This window comes from Rhagoletis pomonella, unplaced genomic scaffold (genome assembly GCF_013731165.1).
Source record: "Rhagoletis pomonella isolate Grant_MI unplaced genomic scaffold, Rhpom_1.0 Rhpom_scaffold_00513, whole genome shotgun sequence".
Lineage (NCBI taxonomy): Eukaryota > Metazoa > Arthropoda > Insecta > Diptera > Tephritidae > Rhagoletis > Rhagoletis pomonella.
Genome location: NW_023459067.1, coordinates 59,099 through 77,841, shown reverse-complemented (window position 1 = coordinate 77,841; position 18,743 = coordinate 59,099). Strand labels below are relative to the sequence as shown.

The 18,743-nt window shown below is 34.7% G+C and overlaps 2 protein-coding genes across 5 annotated transcripts in view; one reads left to right on the top strand and one right to left on the bottom strand.

The window, feature by feature from the left end:
- Positions 1-1,486: 1,486 nt before the first annotated feature.
- The window catches only part of LOC118751072, a gene marked incomplete at its 3' end in the record, with an annotated part of 32,471 nt that continues 15,214 nt past the window's right edge, over positions 1,487-18,743 (bottom strand). The window contains 4 exon segments of one of the 4 annotated variants that reach the window (XM_036485835.1): positions 1,487-1,566; positions 1,658-1,858; positions 17,661-17,865; positions 17,939-18,204. In XM_036485835.1, the coding sequence (XP_036341728.1) occupies positions 1,487-1,566; positions 1,658-1,858; positions 17,661-17,865; positions 17,939-18,204 (752 nt within the window). 4 annotated transcript variants of the gene reach the window in all.
- LOC118751071 (cell division control protein 6 homolog) lies at positions 4,075-6,306 on the top strand. Its single transcript, XM_036485834.1, is given in 3 exon segments — positions 4,075-5,008; positions 5,010-5,622; positions 5,683-6,306. Coding segments are annotated over 3 exon segments (1,845 nt in total). The 5' UTR covers positions 4,075-4,198; the 3' UTR covers positions 6,105-6,306.

The following is an 18,743-nucleotide window of genomic DNA, read 5'->3' as shown; positions in this document are numbered from 1 at the left end:
ATATTTACAGATTTTCTCAAGGAGATGAAAAAGTAATCACCCTACTCCAATGAATGGAAGCTACACTTTTTTCAAATGGTGATCTGTCAATTTACATTTTGAATCCAAAGTTCAGAGTAAAAATTACACTACATAATGTTGAAAATTTAAATTTTTAGTGGTCCGGTTTAGGTCGTACATCTGGCCGAATAATTCAAATTGTTTTTAACACCCTAATATTTTCAACTTAGTCATAAAAAAGAAACATTTTTACGAGAATTAATCAATTTTTATCACACATGTTTATTCTTAAACCAATTTTGAATTTCAATGTGAATTTGGTAAGAAGAATGCTTTTAATTTTTTCACAGTTATAAACACTTTTTGCAAAAATTTTATTCAGTTTGAAATAATTTTCTCCTATATTTCTGATTCGAAATAAAATATTAGTTTTTTGTTAAACAGTTGGGATAAGGGTATACTATTACAAAATTAAGTTTTTTTCTGGCTAGGTATTTTCAAAAATCGACCACGGTGCCACCTAGAAGTAATAACCCTTACAGTGCTTCTGGAGAGTATGACTTAAGCGGAGAACAAATAATTCATTATGGTAACCCGTACTGGATTTTTTTTTTTTTTTTTATTACACCTTCTAGATGTTTTTTGGTACTATTTGTAGTCCTTAAATGTCATGTGATTACTCTTTCGTTCGACATATGCAAAATTAGCTATGAAAATAAGCAAAATTGGCGCAGGCAAAAGCTAGGGTCCACGAAAAAAATGTTTGGTTTGAAGTTTTCCAAAATAAAACAAAAATATTTGCCGATATGAAAAACAACCTACAAACATATATCATAACTTTTATAGAGTTTAAAAAATTTTTAGTTTACAAAATTGTATCATTTTCATATTTATGGATTTAACGCCCTAGTTTACTATATAAAAAATTAAAGCAATTTGCTAAGCGTGTTATGCGCTCAAACGGCGGTGAATGTCGTCGTTAACATGACAAAAGGACCTAATAGGCAATTTTTATTTTTATTATTTTTTTTTATATATAAATTAAGCTAAAAGCTGGAATGCAACTCTGAAGCAAACTTGCTGTTTGGACCGGTATGTATTTGAACAAAATTTTTCCGAAAAAAGTCACATGGGCCCTTTTGTAATACTGATGACGACAGCATGAGCAAGTCCAAACATGTGCATATTGTTTGGCCTACGCTCCGCAAAATGATGGCCACTTAAATGGGCAAAAAAAAAGCCTTTGGTTGCAGCTCGTATTTATTAGATATAATTAATTAAGCATTATGTGTCGTCACAATATATATATATGTATATATATATATATATATGTGTTTATATTGATTATAAGCTACGAGTAATTTATCGAAAATAAAATCTCAAATGTATATCAACATTCCTTTGTGTATAGCAAAATATACATAGTATGTATGTATGTAGATAATAATTCGAGTTAAAGTGTTAAAAAAAAATATTCGACACTTACGGAACTGTTTGTCTGATGGTGTTCTCGATGTTGCTGTCTGAATACAGGCCAATGGGAGAGTTGAATTGTTTGTGGAATACCTGTAAGGCGACAAAATAGTTGGATGTAGTCATGCTACTTATGTATGTATGTATATATGTATGTAGGTGTAAAAGTCGGCTTCGGCCTTACCCTGCCAGTATCGGCATCCTGGCCAACTACTTTGTGCAACATGGTGTCGGCGACGCGTTGCTTCATCACGCTGTCATGGAAGTCGTGGCCGGGATGAGCGCGCACAGCCGGATTCGGGTGATACCTCAAGTATGATTCTGTGGTTGGAGCATCCTTCTTGACTTTAGCACCAGGCAGAACCAGTGGAGTTGTTCGGTATGGCTGCATTAAAAGAGAAAGATATTATTTTTTAAAGTTTGTCATTAAAATGGAGGTGCCTTAGTGCAAATTGTTCACTATTATTGTTTTATTGATAACAGTGCAAAAATGTACGTATGCAGGTAATTCTAATTAATTCCATTTGAATACATGTTACAAACATTTTATTGAAATTTTTAGAATAAATAAAAAAAAATATCTCCCACCCTAGCCCCTGTCTTTGAGCTTAATTCCCCATGAGGAATAATAATAATAATATTTTGAAGCTAATACTTTGTCTAAGTGTTTGGCCGAGCTTCTTCTCCAAGGTAGAGACCTACAGTTTTACGCCTCCTCCAATGGGTAAATGGAGAAAAAACCTTTTCTCTCTTGGGATATTTCTTTGACCAGGGATCGAACCTTGGTACCGCGGAGCTACCACTCTGCACCTCTAGCCACAGCGACCCCATGAGAAAGCTCGTCAGAAAAAAACAGCTGTTTGTAGGCGGCATTTGTTTGACACCAAGGCTCACGCTACTATTGGAGGATGACAACTGGGCGATATTAAAGGACCGCCTTCTTATGATTGGCTTGGAATGGTATGAAATGTTGGTAGGCAAAATTTTTAGAAAAAGTTTTGATATACAATTTTGTAGCCCATTCAATTCTAGTATAATAAAGTGTAATTTCAAGTGGTTAGAAAATACCGTTAATTTTTGACAATTTTTTTTTTTTTTTTTGGTTGACGATGCTAGGCATTCTCTTTGAATAAAAAATTGTCGAGCACACTTTGTATGGGAAAAAATGCGTGACACCGTCAGCAAAAAAAAATAATCTTAAAAATCAACGGTATTTTGTAGCCAATCGAAACTTGCTCTTACCAAAAATGTTTCCAAAAATTTTGAATAAAAAGTTTGAAAATTTGGTGAAAATTTTTCGAAATTTTATAATTTTTGTTCAAAGTTTAAAAAGGGGATTTATATGGTGTTTGTTGTATAACTAAATACCTAGGCTTTTATAAAAAAATATTAAACATAAAATAAACTAAAGAAATATAGCCAAAACTCTTCAAAGTATGACGAGTCTATTATGTACATATGTATGTATTTCTCAACTAAAAAATCAGATACGAAAACTCCTATGAATTGATTTACGCAAAAAAAAATCGGCCAAAAGTTTTTTTTTTTTAGTTTTTCCCCTTTTAAAGACGGTGTGCGATATGCATTTAATTTTCTGATTTAACTGCTATGTATAACTAACATATGAAGCAGATGTAACAGTTAAAAAAAAATTAAATTCTTTTACTCTTCCTAAAAAACAAATCGAATTGCGGCCTTATTGCTTTGATTCTGCGATATGAGATATGTATCTGCATATGTACAAAGAACGATTTCATTAAATGTCTGCTAAAAAAATACGAAGTAGAAAAATACATCTAAGCACATATGTTTGTGTTCCGATAGATTAATTTTCATGCATTGCCATGTATAAATACAAATATAAGTATATACATAAAGATACAAATATGTTCTAGAACAAAATTTCTAACAATATGTACATATCGCACACCGTCTTCAAAAGAGCCACAACTCAAAATTTGGCATTTTTGAGATTATGCGCGAAATTTTTCCGCAGAGCTTTTATTTACCTTTCAGCAAAAGCTGTATCAAATTTTTGTTCCAATTTGTAAAAAAAAAAACCCTAAGGTAAAGTCGCCCTGCGCATATGATTATCATGCGCTAAGAAATATCGTATTTTCGCATTTTCTGAGAAACGTGTAATTTTGAGTTGTGACTCTTTTGCAAACGGTGTGCGATATGTACTATGTAAGGCCTTTAGGTTTTTTATATGCGATTTTAAATAGTTTGCGTTTGTAGTATATTTATCCGTCTATTTGAAATTTCTCTCGTAATTTGCTCTCCTTCGTTTGCTCTTTGGATAGATGAATTCTATGCGGAGATATGTTCGTTTTGTATTTATAGTAGCTTACGTAATTCTGAAAATCTGATGCAGCTGTTGGCAGCAAAGAGTTCAGTATGCAAAGAGCAACAGCAGAAGTAAAGTAAAAATGTATGAAAATTCAATACGAAATAAAAACTGAAATTTAGAAATACAAATACGTAGGTAAAGATCTGGTTAACCAAAGCACTGCGTTAAGGGCTACAGTTACTGCCATCATTTGATGCACCCTGTGCTGAGTTATATGGCAACCTTATTGACAGCTGGTTTCCGATGACAGCTGTCATGTAATTTGGCGCCATATCATCGGATGCTTGGTTTGCATGTAAAATTCATCGAATTTGTTGAGAAGACTGACTTTTAGTTTATTTTACTAAATTATTCTATAAACGTTTTTTTTTAATTATGACTACAGTGCGCCGTTCAACTCGTCTTAGCAGCATTGGCCAATCTACGTGTTCACCTCCAGTTATTAGTTCTCAAACACCTCGCAGTTCACAGCTGTGGCGTCGCCGCCAAGCGAAGAATTGCGTTACAAGCAGTGACGAGGAGGAAGTGAATACGAGTAGAAAATCACCTACGTTTGCAGAAATAGATAAAGAAAATTCGGAAATTCTCAACGTTATGAGCAAAGAAAAAAATAGAAATCAAACGAAGTGCAATCAGTTGACGACAAATGTCCAGGAACAGAAGACACCACGTCGTGCTAAGGTAGTACAATCGGCATCGTCCAGCACTAAATCTGGATTAGCCAAAAAACGCACTAGCCTCTCACATAAATTATGCAATGACGAAAGTGATGATGATTGCGAATTATGGCAAAGAGAACAAGATGTATCGCCACCTAAGCAGGCACGTTGGAAACCAAAGACTCAGGTGATAAGCCCTTCAAGATTAATTGATCGTTTGAGTATAGATGAACGTAATGCTGCTGACACTGATGAAGATGAGGAGTACACATCCGCTGGTGCAGAGGAAGCAAAAGTCGAAACACGTGTTACACCCACTCGCAACAAATACCAAAGTGCACGTCGTGTTTTGAACAGCGCAGAAACACAAAATTTACCTGGGCGAGAACAACAATTGCAAGAGCTAAGAGAATTCTTTCAGGAACATTTACAAGAACAACGATCTGGTAGTTTATATGTGTCTGGACAACCTGGTACTGGAAAAACAGCTTGCCTTTCTTTGCTTTTAAGGTCACCTGAGCTATCCAAAAAAACTGCAATGTGTTTACATCAATTGCACGTCCATTGCCAGCATTAATGGAGTGTATAAGAAGCTGTGTACTGAAATAAAACTTCATCCTTCCGGACGCAGTGAGCGGGATTATTTGGCAGCTGTACAGAATCATTTGCGAACATCGCGTCGCATGCTGCTCATTGTATTGGACGAAATCGATCAGCTTTGCAGCTCCAAACAATCGGTGCTTTATACTATTTTCGAGTGGCCTTCGCTACCAGGAGCTCGACTGCTTTTGGTGGGCATAGCCAATAGTCTCGATCTAACAGAGCGTACACTAATGCGTTTAAATGCACGTTGTGAATTAAAGCCACGTCATATGCATTTCCCTCCTTACAACAAACAGCAAATAGTTGAGATATTTCGGGCAAGGCTAGAAGAAGCTGGCGTGCTGGATATCTTTCCGCCCGTCACACTCCAGCTTTTAGCAGCCAAAGTCAGTGCAGTGAGTGGTGACGTTCGGCGCGCACTGGATATTGGCAGAAGAGTGGCTGAAATAGCAGAACAACAGATGAAATTAGGTCAGCGACAGGTTAATCTTAATAGCTTGGCTTTGGGTAATAATAGCGACGAAAAGACTGAAGAGGGTAAGTTGGTGGCTTCTTTAAAAATATTATTTCTTATTCAAAACTACTTTTTTTCGGCAGTTATCCTTAAACCAGTACAAGTAACACAAGTAGCTGAGGTGTTAAACAAAGTGTATGGTACTTCACAGAACCTTCAAGAGGACATAGAAGACTCGTTTCCACTGCAGCAGAAGATTGCGTTATGTACGCTCATGTTGATGCTGCGTAAAGAACGCAATAAAGACATAACCATTGGACGGCTGCACGAAGTGTATCGACGCGTGTGTCTTAAGCGCAATATACACGTTTTGGATCAAGCTGAGTTTGCCGGACTAGTTGAGTTGGTTGAGACACGCGGCATACTACGAATCATGCGCAAAAAAGAACCACGATTGTGCAAAGTGGTGCTGCAATGGGACGAAGAGGAGGTGAATGGAGCTTTAAAGGACAAACAGCTAATTGCTTCTATTTTAGACGACACTTCCTGCCTTGGAAAATGTTAACACGAAACAAGAAAATCCATCAGATAGTGCATTAGTAAAACCGAATACATACATAAGTAGATAGAAAATTAATATTAATTTATTGAAATAAGATTAAAATCAAATAAGCTCACAACCATACAAATGAATTGAAGCCGTGTGTATTTATCAACAAAAGTGACGAACCTTTAATAAAATGACCAAATATCTTACAAATAAAGTATTTTAATGCATTTGATTTCTATTTTGATCGTACTATTAAAAGAAAGCGTGGAATATTTTTTAAACGAACCAGAACTAATCTCACTCTACGGTACGGTACAATTACGCATTCTATGACGGTAGTATGTCTTCAGGTGACATTTATAATTGTGGCGTTATTCGTAGTGATGCATTTTCTCTGAATATTCGTTGAGTTGCAGTGCACATTTGTTGGTGTGCACATTGTGACCATGAAAATGTAAGTTTTTTAATTTTTTGTTGATGTAAATAATTTTAGATCTTATAAAATGTATTTAAAAACTATAATATAAAAATAGAACTGATGCAGAAAACGTCCTGCCTGAGTTCAGTACAATTGAAAATAAAGAACGGATTTTTCAAATCGGAGACCATTAAATAATACATATGTGTGCATGCATATCGAGGATGTATATATATGAAAATGTGCATGCATATGTATGTTTGTTCATGCAGACGTACATACTTATGCATTATTTATGGTATGTACATTTGAATTGCAAAACAAAGAGCCAAAATTTTCGAACAGATAAATAAACTTGAAAACTTATTTGCGCACATAACTTGAAAAAGTGAAAATTGACGTGACGAAGCAGGTGTCGTCTCAAAATAAATTTGTTTATATTTATTACTGCAACGTATGTATGTATGTATATGGATTTATATGTGTGTGGCCATTAATAATAGAGTAGATATTTTGTATTTACTTATGTACATACAATTGCTATTTACTACATGCAAATACAAATACACACTTGAAAATACATACCTACATACATATGGACATATTTAAATGATGCATTTGCATTTTAGAATTCAGTTTCAATTGTATGATATGTGCATACATAGGTATGTATGTATTTAAAAACAAACACCTTTTTAATGACTGTTTCAGATAAGAAGTTAATTGCAACAAAAGGAAAACTTTTTAATGGAATCAAAAATTTGGTTTAAAGTTAATAACTTTTTACTGGTTACTCGAATATGAGCATGTGCTTCAAAATACTATGAATAAAGCCAATATTCCTTACATTTTCTATTCATTCATGTTTTATACATGATGCCGGACTTTACGTACGACTTTAGAGTTAAATAAATTATGCGAAAATGGAAATCACTTAAAAAAGAAATTGCCGCTGCGTAGCTTTAATACAGTCCTTAGGTGCACTTAGGACATTGGTGTCGGCAAAATCGGTGTAAAGGAGGTCATAACGGACATGAAAAAAATAGAAGTGCGAATCCTGTGAGGTTTTCCCTTCTTAAATATTCTTTAAGTGAAGTCAAATTACGGACAATTACAACCAAATCATATTTAATCAGAAGCAATTCGTTGTTGGTGTAGATATTCATACTATGTACATACAAATGTCACAAACAGCAAACGGATGTTTAGGATCTAAAAACCTATAGAAAAAGGCAAAATAAAATAACGAAAAGGCACTAGAAATAGCAAAAAAAAGAAGAGAAGGCACTAAAAATACAAAAAATTAAAAATAACACTGGTTTACAGGAAAAATATCAACGGACGCCACTATCTAATTCCTATATAGAATTGCTTGCTGATTTCGAAAATCGAGTTAAGTTTTTATTCTATGGATAAGTTATCGAGATATTTTCAGTTGTACATGGCGTATGAGTAACATTCGTTCCTGCTCATTTTTTATACAAAAAATTTTTGCGCCTTTTCATATGACCACATATTACTTCTTGATTTATCAATCGATTTTCTTCTTTATCAGCGTGATTTTTTTGTAACAGAAGAGGCTCTAACACAGCTTTGAATGTACTAAACGTGCGCTCGACGTGAGTTGATACAAGAAACTTTAATATTATCAGGAATAAGGGCTTTCTCCTCGCTATAATCACTTTTTTAAAGGTACTAAAAGCAAAAAAGGCAACAAATATCTTAAAAAGGGCAACTCCAAATGTGTATATATGGAATCTGGGAAAGCTAAATCGTGGACATTCCTAAGCGAATATACTCTATCTCTTTAGCAGAAAAAAAGGCAATTTCCATAAAATCCGTACCCTGGTCACAAATATCTACCAAAAGTAAAATCGTTAAAGTGCCAACGGATTTTATAACAAATAATTTTACGGGAGACTTTCTAGAATCTATAGAGAGAGCGATAATTGTGCTAGAAAATATGAAACCGATATAAATTCAATGCTTTCATTTTCATGTACAAATGCAGGCAGAAAGGCCCCATCTAACATATTTTTGTTTCTTTACAGAGTAGTTATAAAACTTAACAAAAATAAAAGTTCTTCAGTTGCGATTGTTTTCATTGCACTCGGTTATAATACCAACAGAATTATTTGTTATGATATAGTATTAGATTTTAAATTTGATTAAGTCTTCAGTAAGTAATCTACCAACTTTTGTACCCAACTGAATTTTCATTGAAAATGACTTAGGGCCTTTCTACATTAAGGTAACAATATGTATGTATGTATGTTTGTACATTTCTCGGTTTTCTAAAAATAATTTAGGTATACAGTGCTACATACGTGATCGTTTGTTCTAATGATCAATATACATACATTCGCAAAATCATAAATGTTTCAAAATATCACACTTTTTCCTTCATCTCATTCAATTCACCATGGATTTCTTAATTTTCGCTTGTTATGCTTTGGAGAAAGATGTATGTATGTATGTATGTGCACAAGTTTCATAGAGGATAAGCGTCGAATGTTCTGGAACTCCATATGGGCGCGTTGTTTACAACAATTTGTTTTTTTTAATACGCAAAAATGTTTTAAAATAAATAAACATTTTAAATTTTCCATAGTTTTGGGTTTTTGGACGTTAGCCATCTTCGGTAACATGTCTAATTCCATGTGTGCTTACTATACATACATACATACATACATACATACATATGTACGTGCTTAGTAGACGTTGATATAAATCGGTATTAATTTCGTTTGGTAAAGAGTGAAGCTGAAGTTTTTAGCACTTCCGATAACAGTTTTTTTTTCAAACTTTTTAGGCCAGTGGAATGTTAATTTTTTAAATCCTTTAAATCATTTTAATTTGGAAAATATTTTGTTACACTAATATTTTTTTTTAGAAACTCGTTGTAAACAAGTAAGCGTATACATATACATACATACATACCACATATGTATGAATACGATCTGTGTGTTAGTTAGATATTAACTAATATATGTAATTGCGCATTTATTTAAATAAATAAAAAATACTTTGATTTCCGTTAGAGGCGTGGGTGGCTTACTTGATATTGAATGCATTCATTGAGATCCGGTTTGGCCCTATAGTAGTGTGGGGTGCCGTTTTTGAATTGGACGTATTCCATTTTTCTCTGTGGTTTTGTGTGATTTGTATGTGTGCAACTTTTAATTTACAATTTGTCAACGCCCTTTTTTGAAAAAGTAAAAAAAAAAAACAGCAAATATTTAGTTTTGAGAATTATATAACAATTTTTCACTTTTCAATGCAGAATCCACTTTAGTTATATTATAGTATTTATAGTCTATTTGATTTTGCTTTGGTCTATATAATATTTAAGAATAGAGTATGTAATTGGAAAACAAAATAAATATTTATTTGTTTAAAAAAAATCGACCAACTTTTCCGTTGAAACTCTTAAATATTGGAGTAAATGTCGTTTTCACTTGTTCGTCAATTCGTACTCGTTGGTTAGAGATCGTTTGGAATTTTGGCTTTTTATTTTTCACTACTCTTAAACTTCTAAGGATTTGAACTGATTTTTTCAATATTCCGAAAGCAACTGAATTTTAATTTTTCACAAATTGGCGATTTTTTCCACAGCTGCCTGAATTTTCAGATTTTTAGTCGTATTTTTTTTTTTGTATATAAGAGAATATGTGCCAATGTATGCGATATACATACATGTGTATTTATACATGGATAGGTAGAGATATACATATGTATATGTATGTACATGTAGTATGCCAATAACAAAAAAAAAAAACAGCAACAGCAAACAATTCAAAAATATTTGAATCTTAATATTTGGCGTGCCTTGCGAAGCTGCGGAGGCGGGAAGGGGAGAAGAGCGTGTGTGCAAGTGGCCTTTGGGCGACCGACCCACCGCACAGTTGCTTTTGTTGTTACAGCCACACACAAATTACCTCGTCTCGTACATTCCATTGGCTACAGCAGACGGTCATTTAAATGGATTTTATATGTATGTATGTATGTATGTTTGTACATATTTACTCATACATACATACATATGTACATAAGTATATGTATGCATGTGTGCATGTGCAGTAGTAGTCGGTTGTCCCGCCGCCAGAGAGCGTTCGTAAGGCACGATCATTTCATTTCAAAATTATTTTCTATATTACCATTTTGTTTTTAGCGAAAACAAAAACGAAAAGCAATAAACTTGGACTTGTGTATGGCGGCATATTTAGCAGCACCCACGCGCGCCTCTTGCTGCTGTTTTGGCACAAGGCGAGGCACAGCAGTGCGGGGTAGTGGCCAACTGCATGGCACTGAACGAATTTGAAAATTTGGAAAATAAAAACATACATACCGACATACATACATACGTATATATTTTACATTTTCGAGATACGAGAGCAATTCGCCTTAAAGGCCCGATTGGAAACATTTCGAGATATAACGAGAAAATTTTGTCTGAAACTAAATAGCGCTTACATTTTTACTTATATATGTATGTATGTATGTATTTATGTGCATAAGCCTATGCATATAGAGGTTTTTGGAGCCAATGAGACACATACATATCTATGTACCTACATACATATACTGTGTATAAATAGTCTTTTAGTCAGCACGCAGTTGCTGGTTTTCGAGATCTTTATTTAGAGTGCGGCAAAATTTCAGGTTTTCGAGTGCTCGTAATGCTTTTGAATCATTTTCGGCCACACGATTTCCGTTTGGTTTTCAGTTTTCTAAAATAATACACTGACTAAGATGTTTGGCTCGTGAAAACTTTTCCTCTGGGGTGGACGTACATATATATGTATGTATGTATGTAAGTATAGACAAGGCTTGAGTATGGTAGCCTCACATAGGATAACTAATTCTTTTTTGTTTTTTGATAATAAATAAAGTTATTTTTCATTTTTCACCTAGGTACATATGTATGAACATATGACGATCGATTTTTATATATATGCGTGTCTGTTGACACAATCTACCAAATATTTTTTTCACCTGTTTTCAATGGTTATTCGCAGACTCATTTAAGTAAACAGGTTCGGTAAATAGTACATGCGTATGTACATATGTACCTACATATATATGTATGCATTCTGGGTTGTTCAGAACAATTACAATGCAGTTCAAACGAGTAAATATGTATGTATATGGACGCCATTGTTGCTTTATATCTATTTTTGTGTGCACCACCCTCTGGAAGTGTGAAAATGAATGCACAAATTTATTCGGAAAAAGTCCTGAAAGCACTCTTGAAGCACTAGGCATTAGACACAAACTCGTTAGATGGCTCAATTAGAAGTCTAGAGACAAAGACAAAGGTAAACGCTCTCCGCCGAGATGGAAAAAATTTGTCAGTAGATCACATTCGTGCAGTCTGTGAATCCTTCATCGAGAAAGAAAACTTAATCTTACTACTGGCCATTTTGGTGTATTTTCAATCAAATTTGGAAAAATGGAAGGTATGGTATTTATAAAAATTTAATTTTTTCAATAACCCTGTAGCTACATATTAAAGCATGCACATATGTATGTATGTAATTGTGTTGGTATATATGTATGTTTATATTTATGTATATGTACGTGTCCCTCCTACACTCATGTAAATAAATAAACAAATAAACAAAAACAAGGCAGCCCAAATGCTAACAGAGCAATGATTTACGAAAGCATGAGCCATGAAAGTTTAACGCGCGCTGCTGTAAACACCCTTGAAGAGCTAAAATTACACCTCCACTCGAAGTGTCCTTGAATATTTTTTTTTGATTCATCATTACCAGCAGCATTGCCATCAGCATCAGCCCCAGCCCCAGCATCATGATTTCGGCAGTGAGTGCTGCCAGAAGGTTGCAACCTCGCAAATGAACAAAGAAGCATCTTTAAGCTGTGGCCTGCTGTCATTGTTCGGCGTGTTGTGGATCACTCATACGACGTGCTGTACTGCTGACACATAGCTGCGCCAAGTGGCACATATGTATGAATATTCATATACATATGTGTGTATGTATGTATGTATATAAGGTCATGCACATTTATATACATTCCTTCATCTTGTATTTATTTTTATCGATTTATTTTGTTGAAACGCAAGCTGACGTTTCATTTTAATTAATCATTCTCCGACCTGTCGGAGGAATGGGTGGAGTGAGGATATTAATATGTATGTATGTATGTACATCCTATGTATGTATTTATATATGCAAGTGCTAAGATCAACTTAAAATTTCCACTGCCTGTAACAATGTCAGCTTAAAATTTGGGCACCACCATTTTGACACCCCAACCATGCAAAAGTTTGCCTAGACTGGACTTCCTGTGAATTCAGCTCGAAATAAATAAAGTGATTATCGAACTTTATTTGCTTACTGCTTCGCTGTGTAAATACCAAAATATTAATTGCAATTATCTGGTGTAGACTGTACTCATATGTATATATGTAAGTACATACATGTATGCATACCTGTAAATGCTGTCAATGAGCATCATCAACGTCACTTTAATTATCATTAGAACCTGTGAATGTCAATGACAGCAAGGAATGTCATAGCGGTCGGCTGATCTGGATGCACAACGATTTATTTTTGTTGGCTGCTGCGACTGCTTTTGCTTTTTCATTTCGTGTGCGTCATGCCGCCACTTTGCCGTGCACTCTTTCAGTGTATATATACGTAAGTATATGTATTTGTAAATATTAGGAATTAAAATAGATTTCTTACAAAACAACAAAGCTGCCGACGGCCTTCACCTGTATGCTCTTGAAGAAGGCCTGAGCAAATTAGTTTTTGCCCTCACTTAGGGATTAAATGTAGTACTACTTAGTTAATTACACGGTGCTATAAAAAAAAAAAATCTCGAAATACACCTGAAACAAAATTTGGTGTAGGTTGTGTAGGTGGGGTCGAGTACAAATTCCCACATTTGGTCGAGATCGGTGAAGTAGTTTTTGAGATACACATACATGATGTAAGAGGGCGGTGCCACGCCTATTTTCTAAAAATTTTATTTTATTTCTATATATATACAAACTATCAGTAAATATTGAGGAATTTCTTAGCCACACTGCTCAAAAAATCTGAATGTCCGGCGCATACACATACATATAGGCCGTATTTATACTTAAACTGCTTAAATTCGACAATTTTAATGGAATTGCATTAGTTGAGGCATAAATTTATTCGACAATAAATGTACCTTTAGATAAATACTACATATTTGGCAACCTTCATAGAAATTCTTGAAATTAGGTCAAAGTTGAAAAAATTATGAAAAATTGGGTATTTTGAAATTTTACCTGAAGAAAACTCTCCACAAGCTAACAATAACATCGTTTAAAAGGCCTATAAATCCCCTTTTCATGGCACGTTTGATTTTTAAAATCGGATGAAAAATTGCCAAGCTGTTCATAGGCAACTGCGCAGGTTTTACGCCCACAGCCACACCTTGAAAGAGCGTTTTGAGAGCGCTGCGAATATGGAGTGAGAAGGGAGTCAAAATGTTTTCATGTTATCTTTTTTTTTTGTTTTTTGTATCTATGTAGTCTGTGAATTGAAAAAGAAGTTTCCAATCAAGAAGATACTGATCGTCGTTTCTGAATATTCCTGAAAAGGGTCACCGCAAAAAAAAAACTGCATAAAAAATTACTTTTGTCTGACTTTAGAACTTTTCAGATGTATTTAATAAAAAATATGCTGCTTCTGGCAAAGAATTCCATAGAGCGGGCGCAAGGTGGTTTCAAACCTAAGAAGAACGTATTTTAAACAAGATAAAAAATATTTTTAGATTTATTTCATGATTTTTCCGTTTTTTCTCTGGTTTTATGGAATAATATGTAAATCATTTTTTAGTTTAACGTTTTTTCAATTAAAAGAAATGTTGAAAAAACGTTAATACTTATTAATTATAAACAAAATTAAGAACATTGTGAAAATCCGTAAAGCCGAAAAACAACGTCTTGGTTATCTACGGAGGATTTAAGAAGTCCTTTTCACAAATTCATAGGAGAATAGGGGAGTCTGCAGGGAATCTTTGCTTTTTGGGGCTCCGAAATCAATCATTTAAGGAGTCCTAAAGCTACACTTTTTTCATATATATTGAGAATGCCCTTTTCCCCTGCGGGTATGCTTCTTTGGGACTGTTTTTGGAGCCTCCCTAGGAGCATCAACACACCGTACAGTAATCAAAACCACTTGAAGGATCGACCGATTTCGTGTGCAAAAAATAAGCACTGCACAATAGTTAATAAGGAATGGTTATATGTCGCCGGATAAGAAAATGTTTACTATGGTTCAATACTGTCGTTTTTGAAAGTCCATAGGAGCAAATAAGATACGCCGCACAATTTTTAAACTCTCTTAACCTTCTTAATTTTTCTTGATTGAGTAGCCATTTATAATGAAATTTGTCAGCTAGAGAAGTGAAGTGATTGAAATTTATGTATGCGTTGATCTAGGAGTACCTTTCTTAACTGAGATGACTAACCTTTTAACATTTTTCGAAACAGTTAAAGAACACTAAACTTAGAAGGTAGTACCAGGACATATTAAACAGGTATTAGGGCAAAAACTACATTTATTTTATAGCTTCTCTTAGGTTAGGTTAGGGCCCGTTGTGTTAGAGACTCCATATGTCCCAACTCTTACCCTAGAAATGGAACCACTTCGTAGCTCTGATGAAGCGCACAAAGTCATAGATACTGACTGAATCAAGTTCGGCCAGACATTAAAAAGAATAATGGAGGAACGAGCATCGACGACCTCACCGCCAGAGCAGGACAGTGGCATAAGTAGTGCTCCACGCATTCGACTTCCTCCTCTTCACGGCAGCTACGACAGTAGTCGTTTGACTGCAAACCCATTTTAGTAGCGTGGATTCCCATCAGGCAATGCCCGGTGAGAATTCCAATAACTTGTCGCAGCAGTGGTCGCTCCAAGTGGAGGAGAGGGAGAGATCTACGCTTGTCCAGCTTAGGCCAGAGATGTCTTGCTATCCTGCTTCTCTTATCTAAATTGTCAAAAACTGTTCTGATACAAAAAAGTAAAAATTAAAGATTAAATTAAAAAAAAAAAAGAAATAGTAAATTTGTTTGCTTCTCGAAGCATTGATCCATCATTTGCAAGGCGCAGTAATGAGCGTTTGCGCTGCTAAGTTAGATGAACGTTCACGAAGTTGCTTTTCAATCGCCTGTATTGTATGGGAGAAGATTTCACATTTATATCGAGCCCAAATTGCCAAAATAACGTAAGCGACATTTTTTTCAAAATTTTCTTTTTGATGAAGAAATATTCCTAGAGCATCTAGATTCATTTCTGCATCAAGTCTGCAGAATTAAAGTCGGTTTTGTTTTTTGGTTCAAAATTACTTGTTGAATTAGAATACAGTCTGTTCCCTGACAAAACCCATCCTAACGAAAATTATATAAAATTTTCATCAAAATTTAAAACTTTTTCCCTAACCCCTTGCTTGCATTGTTTATATGAAAAAAATTGCAGAAGAGTGTCAGTCAAAAAATTAAAAAAAAAAAATAACGGTAATGTGTAACTTCTTCAAACTTGCACTTTACTACACTCAAATTTAATTGGCTACATACAAACCTACGTACTCAACACTTTGAAATTTTTATGCATTTTTTTTAATTTTCTACAAAATTTGAAACTTTCATTTACATATCGATACCTGAGTGGAAGATCGACCTATCTCGGTAGCGAGTTCGAAAACGCCCTATCTCAGAAAACTTTTTAAAAATGCCCTACTTCAGAATGTGATTGAAGATCGCCCCATTTCCGAATTTTATTGGAAAACACCCTATCTCAGAATTTGCAGCTGAAAATGTAATGAAAATGTGCTGAGATAGGGCGGTTTTGAATCAGCAGCTGAGATAGAGCGTTTTTCAATCAAATTTTGAATTAGGGCGTTCATGAAAAGTTTACTGAGATGGAGCGTTTTCGAACTGGCTGCCGAGATAGATCGATCTTCCACTCAAGTGTCGATACATATATGGCTTTTGTTAGAGAATGAACTGTATTTTAATTGAAAAATGATGGAAATAAAATAAAACAAAAGTAACCCAGAAAAAAAGCGAAAAAGTAATATCCCGATTTAAGTGCATTGGAGAGTATTCTTAGAAGAAAACGGACAAAACTCAATTTTACAGAGTTTTAAGTGACTTTTTAAGGGCCTTTTTTAAACTAATTTGAGGTTGATGAGCATGAATTTGGTATCCATTTATTTTTCCAAAAAGCCTTTTTTATGATAAAAAAAACATCTTTTTAGTATAAAAAACCCCTTAGAGTAGAGATTTAACCGTTTTCTCAATACTTAATCCTCTTAAAATTCGATGAACCAAATAATACTTTGCTTCCTTCAATATCCTCTCTCTGCGCTTTTCAGAAAAATCAGATTCTGATATAAAAATACAGCTAAGACTTAACCGTTAACAAAGTCAGAATTAACATCAGTGATGACTGGTAAGTCCCACATGGGTTCTAACATCGCAAAGTAGTAGTAGAAATCATTGCCTTACAACCTTTATCTAAGCATATTTCGTCTGTAACTTTTGATAGCTCAACGTCTTCTTAATATCAATTTTTTACCAGGAAAACCTGGAAAAACAATGGAAACCAGAATAGAGGAAAAAATGTTCAAGTCTCCTAATTTTGCTATTAAGCTGGCATTTCAGGGTACTATTTTATATATGTGTATATAAGGAAAATTTGAAAGTTAGGGGGGGAGGGGCTCGAGCACCCCCTGCCCTACCTGGCTACGCCCATGGTTGCGGATTTTACTTTCGCAAACTTTAAGGTATCTATTTCTCAAAAAACGAGTTTTCTTCCTGCCATTATAAATTTATTTGAGAAATTTTATCTTTTTCAAAAAATAAAAACTACAAAACTTTTAACTTTTGGTTATAAAAAATTAGTCACACTCTTTCTAGGGTTAATACACGTATTGAGTTTGTTTTAGATAACCCTGTTTAGTATATTGAAATAAGATATAAAAAAATGCTTTGTTATGTTCTTTATTAAGCGATTTGACAAAATTTAATTTTTAATTATGTTTCGTAATTCAGTTTTGATTGGCAGTAAATTTAATTGTGCTAAGTTGTTAATCCATGCTAAGCGGTGTTAAGCGATTTAGACGATTGATTTTTATTGACTCACTTGATTCACAATGGCCGCTTGTTCCTCGGCTACATCCTGTTGGTGATCGCGCGTCGGCATGGGACTGAAGCATCCGCTCTCGCGCGGTGCCACATAGCCGCCAGATGCGTTCAGTTTTGGAAATACTGTTTGCGGCAACGAATCAACAGGTAATTGTAGAGCACGTTCATAATGACCGGGTCCTGGCAAAAATGGTGAAGGTCCTCTGCGAACGAACAGTTATGAAATGCGTTAAAAATTAAATAAAGAAACATTCAAATTTACACACAAAAACTTGCCTGTGTGGCACATTGGCATTGGATAAGTCTGGGCTGTTGCTATTAACTGGTGATGAGCCGAGACCAGTTCCGTACGGTTCGGCGCCGAGTCCTTGTGTGTATGCGATTTTACTGTCACGATGCACGACGATTTTGATTTCATTGCCGGCGTTGCGGAAAAGCGTCTCAGCGTCGGCGTGGTTCAAATCGCGGGCATCATAATCACGTACCTTGGCTATTATATCGCCACGTAGCACTTCCCCGTAAGCAGGGCTTCCTACTTGAACCTGTAAAATGGAAAATACACGCATAAGAAAAGTGTTTATGTACCCAACTTTGAAACATTTTTAATACAAATTGTGCATGTAGCTCGATTGATTAGAAGTAATAAAAAAAAAAAAAACTGATACGAGTGTCGTTAGAGTCCCTTGAGGGAACTCTTACTAAAAAATGGACCCACATACATAAATTTGTACATTAGAGCGGTCCAATTTTTGTATGGGGAAAAAATTTCATCCTAGAAAACGAGGCACCCCCACAGTTTTTTCTTTTGATATTTGAGGCCATGAGGGCCAGAGTGGCGCAACTGACATTTCAAAAAAATTTTAGGTGCACTTTAAAATACATTACTAGCATCGAAACGGTAATAGCCCGAAGCACACCCATTTAGTATTCCTTTACTAAAATATGTAGCATCACTTAGGTGCAATGAACATTTTAGTAAAAGACCGCCTTTTTTGTATAGATCCTTCTTTCTCATATTACTAAAAAAAATTTTATTGGAGATAGGCTCCTCTGGCCCTAATGGCCTCATTTGTAATATCAA